General features: G+C 41.4%; 2 protein-coding genes across 19 annotated transcripts in view; one reads left to right on the plus strand and one right to left on the minus strand.

Annotated features, from left to right (window-relative positions):
* The window catches only part of SPATA45 (spermatogenesis associated 45), a 39,335-nt gene extending 37,813 nt beyond the window's left edge, over nt 1-1,522 (minus strand). For 3 of the 6 annotated variants that reach the window (XM_059146821.1, XM_059146822.1, XM_059146820.1), the window contains exon 1: nt 1,037-1,512. The gene's annotated coding sequence lies outside the window, so the exon portion shown is untranslated. Of the gene's footprint in view, nt 1-1,036 lie in introns of all 6 variants that reach the window. The other 3 variants (XR_009347595.1, XR_009347594.1, XM_059146818.1) reach the window with 3 other exon arrangements.
* A 220-nt stretch (nt 1,523-1,742) lies between these two features.
* The window catches only part of FLVCR1 (FLVCR choline and heme transporter 1), a 41,184-nt gene continuing 20,715 nt past the window's right edge, over nt 1,743-22,211 (plus strand). For all 13 annotated transcript variants that reach the window (XR_009347252.1, XR_009347259.1, XR_009347253.1 and 10 more), the window contains exons 1-5: nt 1,743-2,717; nt 6,810-6,954; nt 12,763-12,903; nt 20,108-20,175; nt 21,203-21,306. Coding sequence is in view for 1 of the 13 variants with exons in the window: in XM_059144995.1 (XP_059000978.1) it covers nt 1,980-2,717; nt 6,810-6,954; nt 12,763-12,903; nt 20,108-20,175; nt 21,203-21,306 (1,196 nt within the window). In the remaining 12 variants the exon portion in view is untranslated. The remainder of the gene's footprint in view (nt 2,718-6,809; nt 6,955-12,762; nt 12,904-20,107; nt 20,176-21,202; nt 21,307-22,211) is intronic.

Consider the following 22,211-nt stretch of genomic DNA (forward strand, 5'->3'; position numbering starts at 1 on the left):
ACTTAACTAAGACTGAATGAAGTCCTTTGGAGGCCACGTTTGGTTGGTTGTTCATTCAAAGAATACAGCTTAATACTCTGAAATACTATCTAAATCAATGTTTAGAAAATCATATTTGCAGGAGAAATTCGCATGCTTTTAAAAAAAGGAATGGATTCATTTACAAAGCAAGTAATTATTTAAAATATTCAATAATAATTCAATGCTTGTTCGCTGCAATCATTTAAGAAATAGCAATAAATTTTCAGACTTGCCCTCATAGAGCTTACCTTCTGGTGGGGAGGGAGAAAATAACCAGGAAAAAAAAAAAAGTAAAATACAGGACATTTTAGATAGTAGTAAGCAATAAGAAGAAGAATTAAGAAGGGAAGGGTACTAAGGAAGGGGGGGGCATGTGGCAATTTATATAGGGTGGCCAATGAAGACATTAAAGTGCACGTATTCCTTAAAGTTTAGGATTACGTAGTATTTCACCTATACGGAGCGGTATCCGATATATATATCTGAGGCATCTATCGGATATACATCACCAAAACAATAATATTACGAGGCATTAAAAAGATGTAGAGCGTTTTCGGCTTCTAAATGTAAGCACTTTTTTTTTTTTTTTTTAAAGATTTTATTTATTTATTTGACAGAGAGAAATCACAAGTAGATGGAGAGGCAGGCAGAGAGAGAGAGAGGGAAGCAGGCTCTCTGCTCAGCAGACTCTCTGCCCCGATGCGGGACTCGATCCCAGGACTCTGAAATCATGACCTGAGCCGAAGGCAGCGGCTTAACCCACTGAGCCACCCAGGCGCCCTAAATGTAAGCACTTTTAAAGGTTAAACCCATAGTTAGATACTCCGGGTTTCAATTTCACTTTAATAATGAGTATTTGGAGTCGGTTTTTTTCCAAATAAGTTTCCTAAGTAGCAGCAGGCGGCACCTTTTCTCTAGAAGACGCTCAAGGCTGCGTACACGTGCTCTCGAGAGCAGGACCCGCGTCATTGATTCCCCGGGGCACCAGTGCCTGGAACACACACAAGTTTGGTACCTGGAGTCCCCGGAGCCCAGTGCACCTGCGCGTCCAGTAAACCGAGCTGCGGGAGCGGGTGCGAGGGAGAACCTTGAGTCACAGGGTCCGCTCGGGCACCGCCCGTCGGCCCCGCCGGCCTCCGCCATCAGCGGGGCGGGGGATTCCAACTTCACCGGGGGCAGACTGCTGACGAAATCGGCGTGGGCTGAGCGCGTTCTGGTGTTTTTCCTCTGCCGAGGCGGCACGAACTTCTGCAGGGGGGACCTGTCTGCTCTAAAGGCGGGGTCGGATCCTGACGGCCAGCTGTGCTGGGCCGAGGCCAAACTCGTCCCCGGCCTGCGCGTGGCCCCCGCCCTCGCGGAGCCCGTCCGGGTGAGGAGCGCGACGCGCACCTCTTTGTCTCCCGCGTTTCTCCCGCCCCCTCGTTCCCAGTTCCGAGGGGCCGAGGTGCCGAGGTGCCCCGGCCGCCTCCCGCCCTCCCCTCCCGCTCACCCTCCCCACCCCCTCCGCATCCCCTCCCGCCCTCTTCCCACGTTGGCTACTCTCGGCGACTGCATCTTTCCGCCGCAGACAACGCGCGGCCTTAACCTTCCAGTCCCGCCTTCCAACTCTCCACCCCGCAAATTTGCTCCCGCCTCATCCCTGACAGAAGCACCCCGATTGGCTCTTGCGCCGGGGGGGGGGAATACGCCCGCTGATTGGTCGGGTGACGCTCTTGGGGCGGGGCCTGGAGCAGGGTGACCGCAGGCCTGGAGGAGCGAGAGGACAGCTATTTCGCCCGCGGCCTCCCGTAGCGCCGGCTGGGTTTCGCGGGTCGCACCCAGGCTCACCCGGCCAGGGAAAAGGGTTGCATGAGCGGTGGTCCAAAGGGTTGGGGTTGGGGTGCCGGGAGGGCCTCGGGTCGTGGGCGGGGGGCTGCGGGGAGGGGAAGGAGGGCCGCGGCGCGGGGGAGCGCAGGGACATGGCACAGCTGGACGATGAGGAGGGGGCAGCGGTGGCACCCGGGCACCCGCCCGCGAATGGATACCTCCTGGTCCCGGGCGGCGAGCCCCTCGGAAAGCTAAGCGCCGAGCCGCAGAACGGGCTCAAAGCCGGCTGCCTGACCCTGAATGGAGTGTCTCCGGACAGCCTCGCGGCCGCGGCTCAGTCCCTCGGCGGGCCTCAGACTCCGCTGGCTCCAGAGGAGGAGACCCAGACACGGCTGCTGCCCACGGGCCCCGGGGAGGAGACCGCCGGGGCCGAGGGTTCCCGGGTGCCCCAGACGGCGCTCTCTGCGCGGCGCTTTGTGGTGCTGCTGATCTTCAGCCTGTACTCGCTGGTGAACGCCTTTCAGTGGATCCAGTACAGCATCATCAGCAATGTCTTTGAGGGCTTCTATGGCGTCTCCTCCCTGCACATCGACTGGCTGTCCATGGTGTACATGCTGGCCTACGTGCCCCTCATCTTTCCGGCCACGTGGCTGCTGGACACCAGAGGCCTGCGGCTCACCGCCCTGCTGGGCTCCGGCCTCAACTGCCTGGGCGCCTGGATCAAGTGCGCCAGTGTCCAGCAGCATCTCTTCTGGGTCACCATGCTGGGCCAGTGTCTCTGCTCCGTGGCCCAGGTGTTCATCCTCGGCTTGCCCTCCCGCATCGCCTCGGTGTGGTTTGGCCCCAAGGAGGTATCCACAGCTTGTGCCACTGGCGTGCTGGGCAATCAGGTAAGAACTAGAGTGACACAGGAAAACCGGATCGTTAAAGGACCAGATCTAAGCATAGGCCGTGTGAGCTAGGCAAATGGATGGGCCCCTCAGGAGGCAGTTGTGTGTAAGTGCAGGGAAGGAGATGGGTCTTGGATTAAAGAGGGTATTTATTTGTAAGGGCAGAACTTCGAAACCAGTTTGAAGTGAGCACCTTATCATCTTGCTTTGAGAATTACCTGTAAAATAACTGAACTGACCCATATATCCCTAACATCATAGAAAACTTGTCAGTGTAATAATCAGTGAGACTGAAGTAGGTTTTTTGCTGTCCCCAGTGTATTCCTTGTAGAAGGAAGGTGTTGGATTCCGGGAAGTTTTTCTCCTTTTGAGTGATCAATGTGAACAGCTCCTGTTTTATTTTATTTTGGCTTGTTTTACTTATGTATTTATTTTTCTAAAGTTTATTTATCTTTTGTAGTACTCCCTACACCCAAGGTGGGGCTGGAACTCATGACCCTGAGATCAAGAGTTGCACACTCTTCCGACTGAGTCAGCCAGGCTCCCTTCCTGTTTAAATTCATATGTTAGCAGTCAGCAGAGTGCCTGGTACAAACAGTTACAAATGACAGCTAAATAAATGTTACGGTGGTAAAGACCTCTCACAACATTACTGAGTCCAATTACAATTTTTAACAGTAAGAAAATGCAAGTCAGATCACAGATCATGGAACCCATTCTAAAAGGGTGGCATATTTTGCCAATTCCCCCTTAAAGGGCTTCCAGTCCTTCTGACCTAACACAATAGGTTTAAATTCCAATAGCTTTACTAAGTAGAATGGGGGGTGTGTGTGTGTTGTAATTGCAGATTGATTCTTTCATTGTCACTTAAAATTTGCATAATGGAGCCCTGTGATACTTTATGTACATTATGTTGAGTATTCATTCAGCTTGAGGAGAATGTAGTTAAAAACCTATATACCATGAACTTCACCTCTCTCTATGCCTATATTCCTACATACTATGTAACAAAAGAATGTTACTCTCTTACTTCCGATCTAACATTTGTTTCAAGATCACATAAGATTTACCTAAAATCCATAAAAAGACTAGCTCTACGTGTTTATTACTTTATGTTTATCTTCTTTCTCTAAAAGTGCAAAGGAAAGGGTAGTTTGAACTGTAGTTGTTATGTATTCAAAATAATTTATAACTGATATTTTAGTTGGTTGCTTCCATATGTTTAGATAGGAACTCTTAAAGTATTTTTCATTTACAAAATTATATTCCATATTCATACTTCATTGAGCATGACAGAAGTATTATTAACTCCATATCTGTGGATTATCTATTTATGGATAATAAATGGAAATGTCTTCTCAAGGCAGATTTCCCTCTGACGTTCAGCACACTTCTTTCTGCCTTCTTCGCACATTCTCCCTACGTGTTCTTGTCCTTCCCAGGCTGCAGTAGCTGTGCACCTGTTCATGGCCCTCATTTTCAGCCTAAATTATGGAGTGATCATTTATATTAATATTCAACAGTACTGAGCATTCACCAAGAACCTGGCACCATGCTAAGTATTTTACATGCACTGTGTCCTTGAATTTAATAATATAAGGTAGGAACCATTAGTCTCTCCATTTTATAGATACAGAAACAGACTTGAAGGGATGACTTTATTTTCCAGAAGCCACACAGCTAACTGGTGGCAGCATTCACAGCCAAGTTTGTCCGATTCCTGCATCCTGGCTTTTCACTGTCCGTCTCTACTGCCAGGTCTCTAACCTGAGAGACCCTTTAAAAACATGGATCAGATCCTGTCGTCTTTTGCTCTGCTTTGGACTCACCAGTGATTTCCCATAGTACTTAAAATCTAAACTCTTCACTCTGCGTTACAGAACCTTATACTAACATGTCTTCTTCGGCTCCTTAAACAACACTAAGCTTGAATTTTGCATGAGGGCCTTTGCAGAAGCATTCTCTCTGCCTGGGATGTTCTTCCTCCTAGGATCACATTATTACATCCTTACCGTCACTCAACTCTCATTTAAATTCATTTTAAATGATCATTTTGTGGCCTTTCTTGAGGATCCCAGTCACTCTCTTATCACATCATTATACTAGCTCCATTCAGCGCTTACCACTGTCTGATGTATTTATGCTTATATATTAATTGTTACCACTCATTTCCCATCCCCACCATTAGATTGTAAGTTTCATGAAAATAGGCATGTGGTCTGAATGTATACAGTTGTCTCACCAGCACTTAACACAGTGCCCAGCACATTATAGATTCTCCATAAAAATTTGTTGAATAAGTGGATGAGCTTCAGACTCATGTAGATACAGGCCAGCTGAATACCTCCCTGTGACCCCGCCCATCCAAATTTACCTCATCTCCTTGCTTATTTCTCCACATTTCTACTGCCACTGTCTTAGCTTTGGCCAGCGGCAGCCCTTACTTAGACATTGCTGGCTGATTTTCCTATCTGCAGCTCTTTCCTCTTTCCCTGTCTCTCCACATCCATCCACTGTGGTCTTTCTAATGTGCAGATCTGTCCAGGACACGCCCTTCTACTCTGCAGAGGCTTCTGTTGCCCGGAGGATAAAATTCAGACTCTCTAATGAGACCGCGGGAGACTCTTTGGATCTGCCTCCTCTCAACTCCCAGCTTCCCCTCTCCACATCCCCCCAGTCCTCACATCCACATTCTTTCTCTGCTCTGAGGGAAATTGTCCGCGACTTCCAGCTTCTCACAAGGTCACGCTCTCCTCCTTCCTTTGTACATGATATTCCCTTGGCTGGGGACATGCAGATTTCACGTGGCGAACTCCAGTTGCTTTTTCAGATCTTTGCTCCTCCAGAAAGTTTTCCTGAACCCCAAGTCTATACAAAGTGGTCCTTCAAAGTAGTTTCTTAGCTAGGGTGACCATGTGTTCAGTTAGCCAGGGATAATCCAGGTGTAGAGCTAACTATTCATTTAGTCCCTTTCACTCTGAATAGTGTTCTCATTGGGATGATAGATCCCCTGTCATCGCAGGCTTTGCGTCCTCTACCTCTCCATCACTGTACTTACCACACTGTCTTGTAATCACCTGTTTAATGGTCTCTATCCTCCTTTTTGTAAAGGAGCAAATGAAGTGTTTGGTGACTCTTAGTATCTCTCTCAGCCTCCTTTTGGAAACCAGTCTAGAGCCCTTCCTCCTCATCTCCATCCCTGAAAAAATCTATCTTTTTCTATTGAGCGCCTTTCATTTTATTTCTTTCATTGTGATTATCCTATCCAACCTTGTGTTTTTCTTACTAAGGCAAAATTCACATAACATAAAATTAACCATCTTAAATTATAGCGCAGTGGCATTTAGTACATTCACCATATTGTACAACCATCCCTCTATCTAGATTGAAAACATTTTCTTTTACCCTCAGAGAAGACCCAGTACCCATCTTCTCAACTTTACTCTGCATGTTCTTTTTTTTTTTAAAGATTTAATTTATTTATTTGACAGACAGAGATCACAAGTAGGCAGAGAGGCAGGCAGAGAGAGAGAGGGGGAAGCAGGCTCCCCACTGAGCAGAGAGCCCAATGCGGGTCTCGATCCCAGGACCCTGGGATCATGACCTGAGCCAAAGGCAGAGGCTTTAACCCACTGAGCCACACAGGCACCCCTGATCTGCATATTCTTACTCCTCTTTTTGATTGTAAGCATCTAAAGTATAAGAACGGTATCTTACCCATCCTTATAGCAGAATCATTCAAATAGTGGGAGTTTGTTGAATAGGGAAGCCATGTGTCAGCAACTACCCTTTAACAGTACAGTAGTGGAAAAAACCAACAAAACATTAGAACGTGGTGTTGTTGGTTTTTTAAAATAATTATTTATTTGGGTAATCTCTACATGCAGTGTGGGGCTCAAACTCATGACCCAGAGATCAGGAGTCTCATGCTTCTCCAACTGAGCCAGCCCAGCACCCTAGAACATGGTGCTTTAGAATGTACATCTTACACCGTCAATACATAAGCTGTCTTCTCTATGCTGTATTAATTGCCAGTATGTCCTTTTTTTCTCTTTTTAAGAGTAGCTATTAACAGGATTGTTTATTTTTCAGCTTGGAACTGCTGTTGGCTTTTTGCTACCACCAGTTTTAGTGCCCAACACACAGAATGACACAGATCTGCTGGCTTGTAATATCAGTACCATGTTTTATGGGACGTCATCCATCGCCACGTTTTTATGTCTTTTAACAGTAATTGGTAAGCAAATTATTTTCCCTGTTGCTTAAAGAGATAAATGCATGGCCAACATGTGGAAATCAAAATAGCTGACCCTGAACATTTTCATGATAATATCTCGAATGCCATTTGCTTGTTTCATTCTTGCTGTTGCACTTGTTCAGATAGTGAATGCTACATCCCTAGGGATATGTTATGGTCAGCTACTTTAATATCGTAAAGGGTTTGAAGACTAATTCATCTGATTTCTCTCCCTACTAACTGTTCTTCCCGGATAACCGTGGTTTCCAACATGCCACCTGCCTCCCTTTTGCATCTTCTTCTGCATTTTCTGCAGCTTATGCTAACAAACCCAGGAACAAATTCTTGTCATGCTTTGAAATGATGCAAAGAGGCTGCAAACTTTTTTTTTTCCTTTTTTAATGAGAAATCCTTCCAAGGATCCCTATTTTAACAATTAACTGGATCTGAACATGTTGACCAGTGAACGATCCTGGGCAGTGGCAAGCTGTTCAGCAGAGCCTCACACTGGCCACTGCCTGCTTGTTGGGCCACTCCAGCAAAGCACTGCTGTCACCACTCGTCCCTGAGTCCTCTCGTCGGGGCCTGTCTCTTGAAGCAGTCAGTCCAAATCAGCTGCAAGCAGCCATCATCAGTTTGGAAGAAGGTTTGGGAAGGTCTGCTTTTTAAAGTTTATTTTTAACGGGAAAAAATGTTGCATGCAGGGAGGACAGGTGTTTTTTCAGGAATGGTTGATAGTATGACTGTAATATTGCCCTTTGGGCACTCAGGATATCTTAACTTGATTTGAGGAAGAAAGCAACTTTAAAGTTGAAAGATCATCTTTTAATCATTAATGTTTACCTTAAATTGCATTATAGCTGGAGTTTTAAAATTTATAAGGTTAATTTTCACCATGGCTGTAACAGTAATGAAAAATCCAAATTTTGTGATCTCTAAATCACAAAGGTTTCAAAGGCATGTAGGTGGAAGACTGTTTTGGTAGAAACTGTCTTCATAGATGAACTGCCCATACGTTTAATTTACCTTCAGATAATGAAAAAAATATCTTCTTGGTAGCATATAAAGTATTCTGATATGCCACATCTCCTTATGGTTGGTTTTTTATGTTTCAGTTAGGGATTGACATTTTTGCTGTGTATAGAATACTGAAAAAGGACAAATCATCCCTGTACTACTTCAGCAGTTTAAAAAAGCTTTAAAAGAAATCTGCAGTTGACCCTTGAACAACATGGGTTTGAACTGCACATGTCCATTTATACATGGTTTTTTTATAGTACTGTAAAAGTACAGTATTTTCTCTTCCTTATGACTTTCCTTTTTTTTTTTAAAGATTTTATTTATTTATTTGACAGAGAGAGAAATCACAAGTAGGTAGAGAGGCAGGCAGAGAGAGTGGGAAGCAGGCTCCCTGCTGAGCAGAGAACCCAATGTGGGGCTTAATCCCAGGACCCTGAGATCATGACCGAGCTGACGGCAAAGGCTTTAACCCACTGAGCCACCCAAGCATGCCCCTCCTTATGACTTTCTTAGTAACATTTTCTTTTCTCTAGCTTACTTTATTTTGAGAATACAGTGTGTAACACATATAGTGTACAAGATATGTGTCAATCAGCTATGTTATCAGTGAGGCTTGTGGTCAACAGTAGGCCATTAGTTGTTAAGTTTTTGGAGAGTCAAAAGTTATACATGAATTTTCAGCTGTAGGGGATTGGTGCCCCTAACCCCCATGTTGTTTAAGGGTCAACTCTATGTTTTTTAAAAATAAACTCTTAAGTCTACTTCTCCAGTAGCCATGTTTGATTTGCTAGATAATATGTAGTTTGCATATATTTTGCATAAATGGATCCTCTGTTAGCAGTAGGGATTATTAACATGTAAAATCCTCCTTCCTGCGATTGCTTGTGTATCTTCACATCAATTCTGGTCTTCCTTTTTTTATTGTCTTTTCATTGCTTTATCTCTTTGGAAGAAATGAGATTCTATATAAGAATCTATATAAGAATTCTATGATTCTATATAGTTCTATATAAGAATTCTATATAAGAAATGAGGTTCTATATAAGATATCTCTACATGTGAAATTATATACATGACACATATGTGTTTAAGCATTTCTATAGGGGATGCTACAAATATAAGATTTTTATTTCTCAAAGGAAGGGGACAGAAAGGCATTAATAATAGGCTTGATGTTTGACCTAGCACCTATGTTATTTGAGAAATTAAAGGAGATATATACATGTACATTATTACTTACTTATGCTCTCATAGCTTCTGAATGGACAGTGAAGATGGAGCAGGGAAGAAAGGGCTCACTGTCAAGTTTTGCTTGTAATCTTAGCCATAGGATACCAAGCATAGTATAAAAGAAAGAAAATATACAGTTGTGACATGAATGTCTTGGGTTGAAAAGCATGACATTTATTTATTTATTTATTTATTATTATTATTATTTTAAGATTTTTTTTTTAAAATTATTTATTCAACAGAGAGATAAAGAGCACAAGTTGGCAGAGCGGCAGGCAGAGGGAGAGGGAGAAGCAGGCTCTCTGCTAAGCCCCCCTGATGTGGGGCTCAATCCCAGGACCCTGGGGTCATGACCTGAGCCAAAGGCAGCAGCTTAACCGACCAAGCCACCCAGGTCCCCCGAAAATCATGACATTCAAACAAAAAAACTTATCTGTTTTCCTGATTCTCAAATACTTGCTATTGGAGAGGATAGGGATTATTTTAGAAATCCCTACTTAAAGGCCCTTAATTACTAAAAGACAATCCAACTTCCTTCTAAATACTTCCCATAAATACTTTGGAAGCCCAACCAAATTTTACAAAGTAATTTGGCTTTGCTGTTGCTTTTCAGCAATGTGTCGTGTACTAAATTGGTATTCAGCAGTCTTTCAAAAATACTATCTTGAGGCTTATGTCACGTAACCCTGTTGCTCTCCCTCATGGAGCATACTCACGAATGTAGCATTTCTAGGAATCAATCTAAACCTTCCACCAAATCTCACACTAATACCTCATTCTTCATACCCTACCTGATTGTGGCCTATAGCATTTGGTGGTTTGGTAAGTACCAAACACGTTTGGCACACTCGATGCTGTACCATCTAATCCTCATAGGCATAGGAGGACGGTACTAATATCATTCCCATTTGGTAGGAAATTTGGTAGGAAAGTAGGACACAGCATTGAAGTGAATGTAATCTAACCATGGTCACAGTGAATACTGAAGAAGAAATCTGAGTCTAGGTACCCTAACTCCATATTTAAGATGTTATATATAAAATATGTCATTTTAATTTTTATTTAGTCTTATTTTTATTCAAGTTTAAATTTCTCTTGTGTAAGTGGTAATGCTGTTGTGTATGAAAGCTGTCCTTGTGTAGGAGGGCAGTAAATTCTGTCACTTAACTCAAGTGTGCAAATTAAAATGCTTACCTTCCTGATTCACTAACATGAGTGGATGAGAGAAACCAGAAATAAAGGCAATCAAAATATTTAACGTTTAGGTACTTAAACACATGTGTATATAACATATATATACAATTCTACTTTTGATTCTTATATTCAGGGTATTTATAGATAGGCTGCTGTTGTAAACATTTAACAGAAATATGTTTTACTTAGTCTGTAAGAATTTTAAGCATGTGAGATAAAGTCTCTGGCTTTTGAAAGTAGGTATTTCTGGGGCACCTGGGTGGCTCAGTCAGTTAAGCATCTGACTTCTACTTAGGTCATGATCTCAGAGTCCTGGGATCAAGCCCCATGTTGGGCTCTATGCTCAGAGGGAGTCTACTTCTCCCTTTCTCTCTCCCCCTACTTGTGCTCTCTTTCTCAAATAAGTAATTAGATCTTTTTAAAGAAAAAAAGTAGTCCTGAAAATGACACTGTATTCTGTGTAGCATTCGATAATTACAAGATTTTGCATATATTATATCTCATAATCCTCATAAGAACTCGTTGTTTCCCTTTTATGTATGAGAAAGCTATAGTAGAGAGGCAGGAATTGACTTCTTCTGAGTTACACAAAGATATGAGGCAGAGCCAGTATTCAAACCTATATGTATCTTGTACTAAGTTTATATGTGGAATGTCTGCTTGGGGGACAAATAATGAAATCAAAAGATAATGTTATTATCTAGTTCCAGAAAGTACAAGTAGTCCTCAGCACAGTAGATTTCCTTCTTATTCTTCATGGGAGAAATAGTTTGAAGGTGGTGCCCCAAAATCCTTTGGCTACTTTGGAGAACAACTGCTTGAATGGTATTATTATTATTTTTTAAAAGATTTTTTTTATTTATTTGACAGACAGAGATCATAAGTAGGCAGAGAGGCAGGCAGAGAGAAGAAGGGAAGCAGGTTCCCTGCCAAGCAGAGAGCCCTATGTGCAGGGCTCGATCCCAGGACCCTGGGATCATGACCTGAGCCGAAGTCAGAGGCTTTAACCCAGTGAGCCACCCAGGTGATCCTATTATTATTATTATTATTATTATTATTAATGTAAGCTCTCTGCCCAGTGTGGGGCTTGAACTCATGACCTCAAGATCAAGAGTTGCATGCTCTACCGACTCAGACAGCCAGGGGCTCCCGTAGTTAATTATTTTATTGGCATACAGTTTTTGGTGGGAAGAAGAAAGAAGAAGTCTACCGCTTTTTAGTTTCAAAGGAAAGAAAAAGCCATATTTCATCTTTTGAAGGAAGCAACGCAAAGGAAACAGAGTCATAGACCAGTAGTTTTATGTTCCTCTGTTTCTTTTTCTTCCTATAGACTGAAACCCAACTTTAGTGTATTGTGTAGCTGATAGATACGAGCCTAATTTTGTTCAGCAGGGCAGATGACTACCTGAAACCAAATGCTATCACATCTTCAGAAAATAAATTCAGCGAAGCTGAAGACTAATCCGAATTGTTTTCTCTTTGCATTTGAATTCAAATTTGAGCCATTTATACTTACTTTACAAGTAAATAAGAACCTAGTAAGAGATTGACGACTCACCAAATCCCCATGACTACCTTGTAAGCATGGTTTTTACATTCTGAAACTTTGTTTTATAACCAAGTGAGTTGTGTATTACCACTGTTAGGAAAAAGAGATATCTCTTAACTAGGACCCAAAGAGACTTTCAGGGAAGGACCACAGGCGTCCTCAACAGCAAGGAACAGATAATGTGAACAGAAGAGAAGAGATTGTAACAACTTTAACAGTTTATGTCTACCAGTCTTCTGATACAAGGACATTCAAAAACAAATATTCATGAGTATGTACCCTCTTGAATTACTTATGACACCTGTAAAAATAGAAGTCTGTTTTAGTTTGATGCATTTTCAGTATATCCTAATTAATCGATGTTTCAGTGAGCTCTGCTCCCATGATCCACCTGGACCTTTACAGTTCTAGAGGTGTAATTATTGTATCAAACATTAGAAGAAAACAGATACTAACTCAAGACAGTCCTCTAAAAGGTCAGTAACATATTGGTTTGCTTATATCAGATGTTACTTGTAATTACAAATTGAAGTAAGTATAGAAATGGAATTGTTGAATACTACTAGAATATAAATTAATCTTGCTTAACTGAGTGGGCAAGGTTGTGACATATTACTGATGGTTTTGCAGTTATGTGAATTGGCCAGATCTCCGAGTTGGAGTCCGTTTCAGAAGACTGGGAGGATATTCTTCAGAAATTAATGAAAATGAAAGGCACGATCTATGACTTTAACTACCTCTTTAAGCTTAAATGGATTTAGTTTGCTCAGTAAGGAAGACCATGTATTTAATTACCTTTCCATGTGTGTTTCCAGCATTCAAAGAAAAACCTCAGTATCCACCAAGCCAGGCGCAAGCAGTTCTTCAAAAAAGCCCCTGTGCTGAGTACTCCTATAAGAAATCAATAAGGAACCTATTTAAAAACATTCCTTTTGTCCTTCTGTTGATCACTTACGGTAAGTGGTTTTCTTTTACTTTCTTTGATTTCTATATAAAACTGAGCATTGTAAGGGTGCCTGGGTGGCTCAGTTGGTTAAGCGACTGCCTTCGACTCAGGTCATGATCCCGGAGTCCCTGGATCGAGTCCCGCATAGGGCTCCCAGCTCCATGGGGAGTCTGCTTGTCCCTCTGACCTTCTCCTCTCTCATGCTCTCTCTCTCTCTCTCTCAAATAAATAAATAAAAATCTTTGAAAACAAAACAAAACTGAGCATTGTAGATTCTTTTCATTTAATCTAGTGGTTTGAGCTTTAATTAATGAGAAGTTTATTAACTACAAAAATAATGATGGCATAGTCGTAAACTTAAATTTTGAACTAAAAGCAAAAATTTCAAGATGGATTTTCTTCATAATTTCTTAACCTAATTTCTTAATAATTTCTTGATCTAATTTCTTTTCTTTTCTTTTTAAATATATATATTTTTAATTTATTTGACAGAGACATAGCGAGAAAGGGAACACAAGCAAAGGGAGTGGGAGAGGGAGGAGCAGGCATCCCGCCGAGCAGGGAGCCCGATGTGGGACCTGATTCCAGAACCTTGGGATCTGAACCTGAGCCAAATGCAGATGCTTAATGACTGAGCCACCCAGGCACCCCTCAATCTAATTTCTTATGTTTTAATTTTTTTTTAAGATTTTATTCATTTATTTGACAGACAGAGATCACAAGTAGGCAGAAAGGAAGGCGGGGGCGGGGGAAGCAGGCTCCCTGCTGAGCAGAGAGCCCAATGCGGGGCTTGATCCCAGGACCCTAACCCACTGAGCCACCCAGGCGCCCCTTCTTATGTTTTTAAAATAAAATTTAATAGATCTCAAACAGACAAGCACTGTCTTCTTTTTTGAGTTTTCACTGAGTATTTTAAGTCCTTTATGAACTGCCTTAATCATGTGGGAAATGTCATCAATAATCCCTTTCCCTGCCTGTGTGCAAAGTGGCATCTATTTTGACTACTCGGGGTCAATACTAGACATTCATGCGATCACCTTAACCAGTTCAAACTTGAAAAACAATTCTTTTTTTAAATTAATTAATTAATTTATTTTAATAAACATATAATGTATTTTTATCCCCGGGGTACAGGTCTGTGAATCGCCAGGTCTACACATTTCACAGCACTCATCATAGCAATAACCCTTTCCAATGTCCATAGAAAAATAATTCTTATTCTTCTAGATATTTCATGGTAACTGACGGATACTCACCCTGACACTGTAGCTTTGACTGCAGACACCAACCCATTTGGTTCCCTTCGGAGTTTGCTGACTGTTTTTTATATCAACACCATTTATAAGAGCTGCCAACACCCCCTATTTCTGTCTTACTTGTCTTCAGAAGTCACTCTCTGCTGTTTTTTCTCTTCTTGACAGCTTTTTGGGAGTGTGCACTGTAGTTACATAACTTGTTGTACGAGTCGTAACAAATTATGCCCTGACCTAAACTCTCACTCACCCTTTTATCAGGATTACTTCATCTTTTTCTCCTTTTTTTCTTTTTCAGTGAAAATAGTTGAGCACAAAAGTAGAACATTTAATTTAGTGAATTCCTATGCCCTGACCATCATCCAGCTGTAATTACCACCATTTCACTATTCTTGCTCTATCTCTTCCCTTTACCTTTTTCCTAAAATTTTTCTTCCCTGGAATATTTTTCTTTTTTAAGATTTTATTTATTTAGGGGCCCCTGGGTGGCTCATTGGGTTAAAGCCTCTGCCTTGGGCTCAGGTCATGATCTCAGGGTCCTCGGATCGAGCCCTGCATCGGGCTCTCTGCCCAGCAGGGAGCCTGCTTCCTCCTCTCTCTCTCTGCCTTCCTCTCTGCCTACTTGTGATCTCTGTCTGTCAAATAAATAAATAAAATCTTTTTTTTTTTTTTTTAAAAAAAGCACATCTTTTTTAAAAAAAGATTTTATTTATTTATTTGACAGAGAGAGAGCGATTATAGTAGGCAGAGAGGCAGGGAGAGGGGGAGGGGGAAGCAGGCTCCCCACTGAGTAGAGAGCCTGATGGGGGGCTGGATCCCAGGACCCTGAGATCATGACCTGAGCCCAAGGCAGAGGCTTAACCCACTGAGCCACCCAGGGGCCCCTTCCCTGGAATATTTTTAAGTTAATCCCGGATGCTATATCTTATCCCCATTAAATATTTCAGAATGCCATAGTGCCTTTTCTTAATTTTCATGGTTACCTCCACTGGTTAGCTTAAACCTAAAACACATAACTAGGAAGTAAAGAAAATAACAGTGGGTGATTATTATCTGTAAGAGCAAATTCATTTTTGTAGCCTGTGGTTTAAGGAAGAAAGATTCCTACCCTCCTTCTCTTCTCACTGTCTCCTGAGATAAGACTTTCTTTGAGCCAATTTATAACCAGCCTCTTGTCACAGACACAAACACACGCAGACACACACACACACACACAAACGTGCCTCCACGGGCTCATAGGCCATAAATTCTAGTCTCTGTAATTTTGTGCCATTGTTCCTTTTACCTGAAATGTGCTCCTTTTTTTCCCTTAAGCAGTCCTACAAGAGCTGGCTTAATGTTTGCCTCACTTACTCTCTAATATAAATAATTAAATCTTTAAAACAAAACAAAACAAAAAAAAGGCAGGAAGAAGGCATTGAGAAACACTGTGGAGAGTTTGGTAATATTCCCCAGGAGAGTTGGAAAATGTTCTCAAGCTTGTTTTCTTCACTGAAGGGGTAGCTAGTTAGGGATCATGGTTTTAAATGAGTGAGTCACATCACACCTTTTGACGGGGCCCCTGTCTCCCTCCATAACTGATATTATATATAAAGTTGGAGCAGACTTGCACCTGGGATAGCCTGGGATAGGGACTATATTCCTAGGTCAGGTTTTCAGGATTATATACAGTGTCCCAAACTTAGGAACCAAAGAGTCTAAGACAACATTTTCTGGCGGTGAGGCTGTTTGGAGAGAACGTGTTCCTTCACTCTGCCACTTGTGCTGTTTGCGATCTGAAATGCAGACAAATAATCTAGGCTCAGATAACAATATTTCTTGCTCTTACGATCCTCTATCCTGACTCTTGCTATCTTTACTCCGTCTGGAATAGATCCAAGATCCGTGGAAGGTGCAGCACAGGGAAGTACCCTCAGGCCAGTCTTCCTGGGCCTCCCCAGGCTAACCACGCTGTGTCCCTTTATGCATCGGAGCTCAGTGGGAAGTGAGCAGCAAAAGCCAGTTACTCAGGGTCCTTCGATACGATCTTTACACAGCTCTATGTCTCATCCTACAATCTCCCATTTCAACAGGGCTCGTAAGGGAACTTGACCAATGGTCAAATGCCTGAGAGAGAAGTCAGGGCCAAGGACAACAAAGATAATGTCAGTGAAGAACAAGGTGCGGGACACCTCTCAGACACCAGGATGTATAAAGCGGTGGTAATTAAGATGCCGTGTATAGTCTAGGGATAGACTATTCAGTTACTAGAACAGCGCAGAGATCCCAGTGACCTGCTCTCTGTATGCATGTGCAGGCTGGTTTGTATGACGGCCGTGAAGTTCTGCTAATGAAGATTCTCAGTGGCCAAACACGTCAAAAATTCAGTTATCGGTGCTGCATGTTCAGGGCAAGTTGACAGCAAGGTGCTGCTCCTCCCAGAGTTGACTCAGGGATCCAGAATGACATCTTGGCACACGCTGATAGGATCACTAGGGCAGCAAGTGGGACAGGTCACTTTCAGTCACATTGAAAGTCATGTGGCCATGGCCCTGAGTGTCTGGAAGGAGAAAAACTAGAACGCAGCGATCCTCTCGTTCCTAATGTCACTTTCTCTGGTTTCAGCGACCTGGTCACTCTGGTTTCAGCTCCCTGACCGGCACAGTCAGGGAGCACATGCTCCTCCTTCTGACCTGTTGCAGGGGGTCAGCACGAGCCTCACCCCGCGTCACATGGTTTAGGCCATTCACCCCACTTCATCTCATCATGTAGGTACTTCGTCATCTCACATCATCACAATTAAAAGAAAAATACAGTATGATAAGAGTTTGAGAGAGAAAGAGAGAGAGACCACATTTACCTAACTTCTATTACTGCATATTGTTGTAGTTTTTCTGTTTTATTATTGTTGTTGATCTCTACCGTGCCTGATTTATAATTAAACTTTACCACATGGATGTATATATGTATATACAGGAAAAAACATGGTATATGTAGGGTTTGGTACTATCTGCAGTTTCAGGCATCCTCTGGGCGACTTGGAACAAATCCCTTGCAGGTAAGAGAGGCCTGCTATATTCGCAAACAGCTCTAAAGACCAGAATGTTCAGATATGAAAACTAGGTGTTTTGTATAAGAGAAACCATATAGTAAATTGTCCTGGGATAATTGATTATCCATCTTGGATATGGGGAAAAAAAATTAGCTCTCTATAGCATACCATGAAAAAAAAAGAATTGCAATGGATTAAAGACCAAAGGGTGAAAATTCGAACTTTCAAGTTCTAAGAAAGGAAATCGGCTTTAATATTCTTAAAAGAATTTCTCGGGATGCCTGGGTGGCTCAGTCAGTTAAGCGTCTGCCTTAGGCTCATGTCAGGATCCCCCAGTCCTGGGATTGATCCCCACGTTGGGCTCCCTGCTCAATAGAGGAATCTGCTTCTCCCTCTCCCTCAGCCCCTCCCCCTGCTTGTGCTCTCTCTCTCTCTCTCACTCACTCACTCATTCTCTCTTAAATAACTAAATAAAACCTTTTTTTTTTTTTTTTTTTTTTAAGAAAGAATTTCTTAATATAACAAAGAGAAGGGATGCCTGGCTGGCTCAGTCGATAGAGCCTATGACTCTTAATCTTGGGGTTGAGACTTCAAGTCCCACATTGGATGTAGAGATTACTTAAAAATAAAGTCTTAATAAATAAACAAAACACACATAAACCCTAAAGGAAAATATTGGTAAATATGATTAAATTAAGATAATGGTCTTTTAGGGGTCCCTGGGTGGCTTAGCCACTTCAGCATCTGATTCTTGATTTCACAACTCAGGTCATGATCTCAGGGTCATGAGATCAAGCCCCCTGTGGGGCTCACACCAGGCATAGAGCCCACTTAAGAGTCTCTAACTCTCTCCCTGTGCCCCTTCCCACCCTTTATGCACATTCTCTCTCTCTCTCTCAAAAAAAAAAGTTAATTATCTTTTCTAAAAAACACCATAAACAGTGAAAAGGTAGGACATAGACTATGAGAAAATGTGGTGCATATAACCAGCAAAGGCTTAGTACCTACACTGTAGAAATAACTCCTACTGCTCAGTAATAAAAGGGCAAAGAAGTTAAGGAAACCAGAAAGCATTTATGTGTTTGCATATGGCTCATATATGATGCTGAACCTTACTACTTAACCTTACTACTTACTATGTAATCAAGGAAATGCCAGTCAAAACCAGAGTAAGACACAGTACACATGCATTCAGATTGGCAAAGAAAATGTGTTTTAGTTTGATAAAAATATATATGGCAAGAATGTGAAGTAGAGGAACTCTGCTGGTAGTATAAACCAGTACAACTATTTTGAAGAACAATTTGACTATACCCAGAAAACAGATGTTCTACTCCTAGGTATATACTTAGAGAAACCCTTGTATACAATAACAAAAACATAATATTCATTGCAATATCATTTTAAATAGTGAAAAACTGGAAAAAGTCTTAAGTGTCTATTGACTGGCCAGGAGATAATTAAATTGAAGTATATTCACATAATGGACTATGCTATAGTAGAGAAAATTAATGAACTAGAATTTAAAGTATTGACTCAGATAAATCTCAAAACCGTAATATTGAATGATAAGAGCAAGCTACAGATAGATACAAATAATATATTGATATAAAGTTCAATCACATGCAAAATCATTCTAATTGTTATTTAGAGTTACACATATATTGTAATATCTAAAATGATAAGCACTGGGGGACCTGGGTGGCTCAGTCATTCATCTGACTCTGTTTTGGCTCAGGTCATGATCTCAGGGTCCTAAGATCGAGCCCTGGGTTAGGCTCCCCATTCAGTGGGGAGTCTGTGCCCTCCCCCACTCCTACCCACTCATGTGCTGTCTCTAAAATCAACAAATAAATCTTTTTTTTTTTTTTAAGATTTTATTTATTTGGGGCGCCTGGGTGACTCAGTGGGTTAAGCCTCTGCCTTTGGCTCAGGTCATGATCTCAGAGTCCTGGGATCGAGCCCCGCATCGGGCTCTCTGCTCAGCAGGGAACCTGCTTCCCTCTCTCTCTGCCTGCCTCTCTGCCTACTTGTGATCTCTCTCTCTGTCAAATAAATAAATAAAATCTTTTTTTTTTTTTTTTTTTTTTATTTGATAGAGAGGGAACACTAGCAGGGGCAGTGGGAGAGGGAGAAGCAGACTCCCTGCTGAGCAGGGAGCCTGATCTGGCTCAATCCCAGGACCCTGGCATCATGACCTGAGGTGAAGACAGATGCTTAACCCACTGAGCCACTCAGGTGCCCTGCAAATCAATAAATAATCTTTTTTTAAAAAAGTAAACAAAATAAAATGATAAGCACTAACATGAGGATCGGTGTTACCTCTGAGAAAGAGGTACATTGTTTTCTATGCTTGAAATATTTAGTAATAAAGAAAGAAAGAATAAACTTAAGTCTCACTAGATTAAGAGGCTTACCTAAAGTCCTACAAACGTGCCAGGAATCAGCAGGATTCAAACCCAGTCACATGCTTTCTGATAACTGTTTTTTATTTTTCCTTTTTAAATATTCTCTAATTAATATTTTCTTACCGGTCACCTTGAAGTCACGAATGCAGGGGTGAGGTTTCTGAGGCAGGGTTTTGGTCTCATGAATGAACATTCATGAGCTTGGGTACGTTGTAGGAGCTCAGTGAACAATCCGTTCAGGGCTTCATGGCTGTGTACAGTGTTCTGCACACACACAGGAGTTATGGTTGGCACATCTGAGTCTAAATAATAATAAATGGTGTAATGACAGAATTTTGCCATTGTAATCTCTAGTAAGTTCAGATGTTAAATTGATCATTCCATCGTCTGAAAGGGAATGGCTAGAATTTTTCATTTTCTCTGGCAGCTGTGTGAGAAATGTGTTCTATATTCACCCTTGTCCCGGAGTACTCGTATCATCTAGTAAATGGTACATTTATAATTTCCCATTTATTATTGTAGGTATCATAACGGGAGCATTTTACTCAGTCTCAACATTATTAAATCAAATGATACTGACATATTATAAGGTGAGTTTCTGTCTGTACTGTGTCATGCCCCTGGCCAAGAGTGTTTCTTAAACAATGTCATTCCTGTTAGCATGATCATAAGATTAAAGATTTATTGGGGTGTGGCTCGCTCAGTTGGTGGAACGTGCGACTCTTGATCTCAGGATCGTAGGTTCAAGCTCCACATGGGATTACTTAAAAATAAAATCTTAGGGGTGCCTGGGTGGCTCAGTGGTTAAGCCGCTGCCTTCGGCTCAGGTCATGATCTCGGGGTCCTGGGATCGAGTCCCGCGTCGGGCTCTCTGCTCAGCCGGGAGCCTGCTTCCTCCTCTCTCTCTGCCTGCCTCTCTGCCTACTTGTGATTTCTCTCTGTCAAGTAAATAAATAAAATCTTAAAAAAAAAAAAAATAAAATAAATAAAATAAAATCTTAAAAAAAGACTTATGACCTTGTTGCTTTAAAAGATTCTCATTTGTTTTAATTGAGAATACGTTTAATCCAATTTATAAAACACACAAAATGGAAAGTGGAAGGTATGATTGCTGTGACAATACCCAAGTCTTTTTCAGTACTTTTTAAAAGAAATGTGACTGGTTATATGGGAAAAAAACAAACAATTTTAAGGGAAACCAACCCAAATATAAAGAAGTAAATATTAAGCAGTGACCTGTCTTTGCTTTTGAAAAGAGAAAGCAGTTGTAATATAAAAAAACTATCAGATTAATCTGCTTCTCAGACTTCTGTGAATTACATGAGAATTCTAACAAAAATCATTGCACTTTCTAACCATGGAGGTTCAAAAAAAATTTCTTTTATTTCTCCCACATTTTAGGTATTCTTTTTTTTCTGGTTTGAAAACAGAATGTACTTGATATGTGCTTTACCAGCCCCCCAACCCCTTCACCCTAATAGATGTACTAAATTTCCTACTATATTGTATGCTTAATTTTATCTGCTTATTTCCATTGACTGTGCAAGGTATAAGAGTGTGAAAGATCTATTTGAATTAGAAGTATCTGATTAACTTCTTATGAAACATTTTTTAAAGGGAGAAGAAATCAATGCTGGAAGGATTGGGCTAACATTGGTAGTGGCTGGAATGGTGGGCTCTATTCTTTGTGGCCTATGGCTAGATCATACCAAAACATACAAGTAAGTGATAGTAGGTAAATGTATGGCATACAACCTAGGGTATTTGGGGTTTAATGGAAACTTTGCTTCTTATTTTAAGAAATTTTAAAAGTGTTATTATTGGGGCACCTGGGTGGCTCAGTGGGCTAAAGCCTCTGCCTTCGGCTCAGGTCATGATCTCAGGGTCCTGGGATCGAGCCCCATATCGGGCTCTCTGCTCAGCAGGGAGCCTGCTTCCTCCTCTCTCTGCCTGCCTCTCTGCCTACTTGTGATCTCTGTCTGTCAAATAAATAAATAAAATCTTTTAAAAATATATAAATAAATAAAAGTGTTATTATTACTAAAAGACTTGGATTCTAGACATTCTTAGATTCCCTTCACTTCTGAATGAATTCTGTATTTGTCTTATTTTATCAGTCATACTTTAACTTTGAGAATTTGGATACCTTATGAAGCTTCTTCCCCTCCAATAATAATTGTGCACACATATGTCTTTAGGAGGGATCATTGCTATTCTGTAAAAGCCCTTTCTGAGAAATATTTGATTTCTGACAGAAACTTTATCCTGTTCTTTTCTCATGTTGTGAGCTTAAAAACAAGTAAACAAAAAGTTGTCTTTCCTACCAAAAAATTGTTATTGAGCATAAGGCATTTTGGTAAACTCCTAGGCATGTTGCCTAGGAGTGCTTGGCTGGTTCTGTTGATAGAGCATGAAATTCTTGATCTCAGCGTCATGAGTTCAAGCCCCATGTTGGGTATAGAGTTTACTTAAAAACAAAAAAATAATATAAATACATACACACGTACATACATAAATACAGTCTTGGAAAAAAGTCTTTAAAAGTCTTTTTGCCTAAAGTGCCCCATACTATAGCACCACTTAACTATACTATAATATAGAATATGAAAATACAGTATTAATTATA

This window comes from Mustela lutreola, chromosome 14, assembly GCF_030435805.1.
Source record: "Mustela lutreola isolate mMusLut2 chromosome 14, mMusLut2.pri, whole genome shotgun sequence".
Lineage (NCBI taxonomy): Eukaryota > Metazoa > Chordata > Mammalia > Carnivora > Mustelidae > Mustela > Mustela lutreola.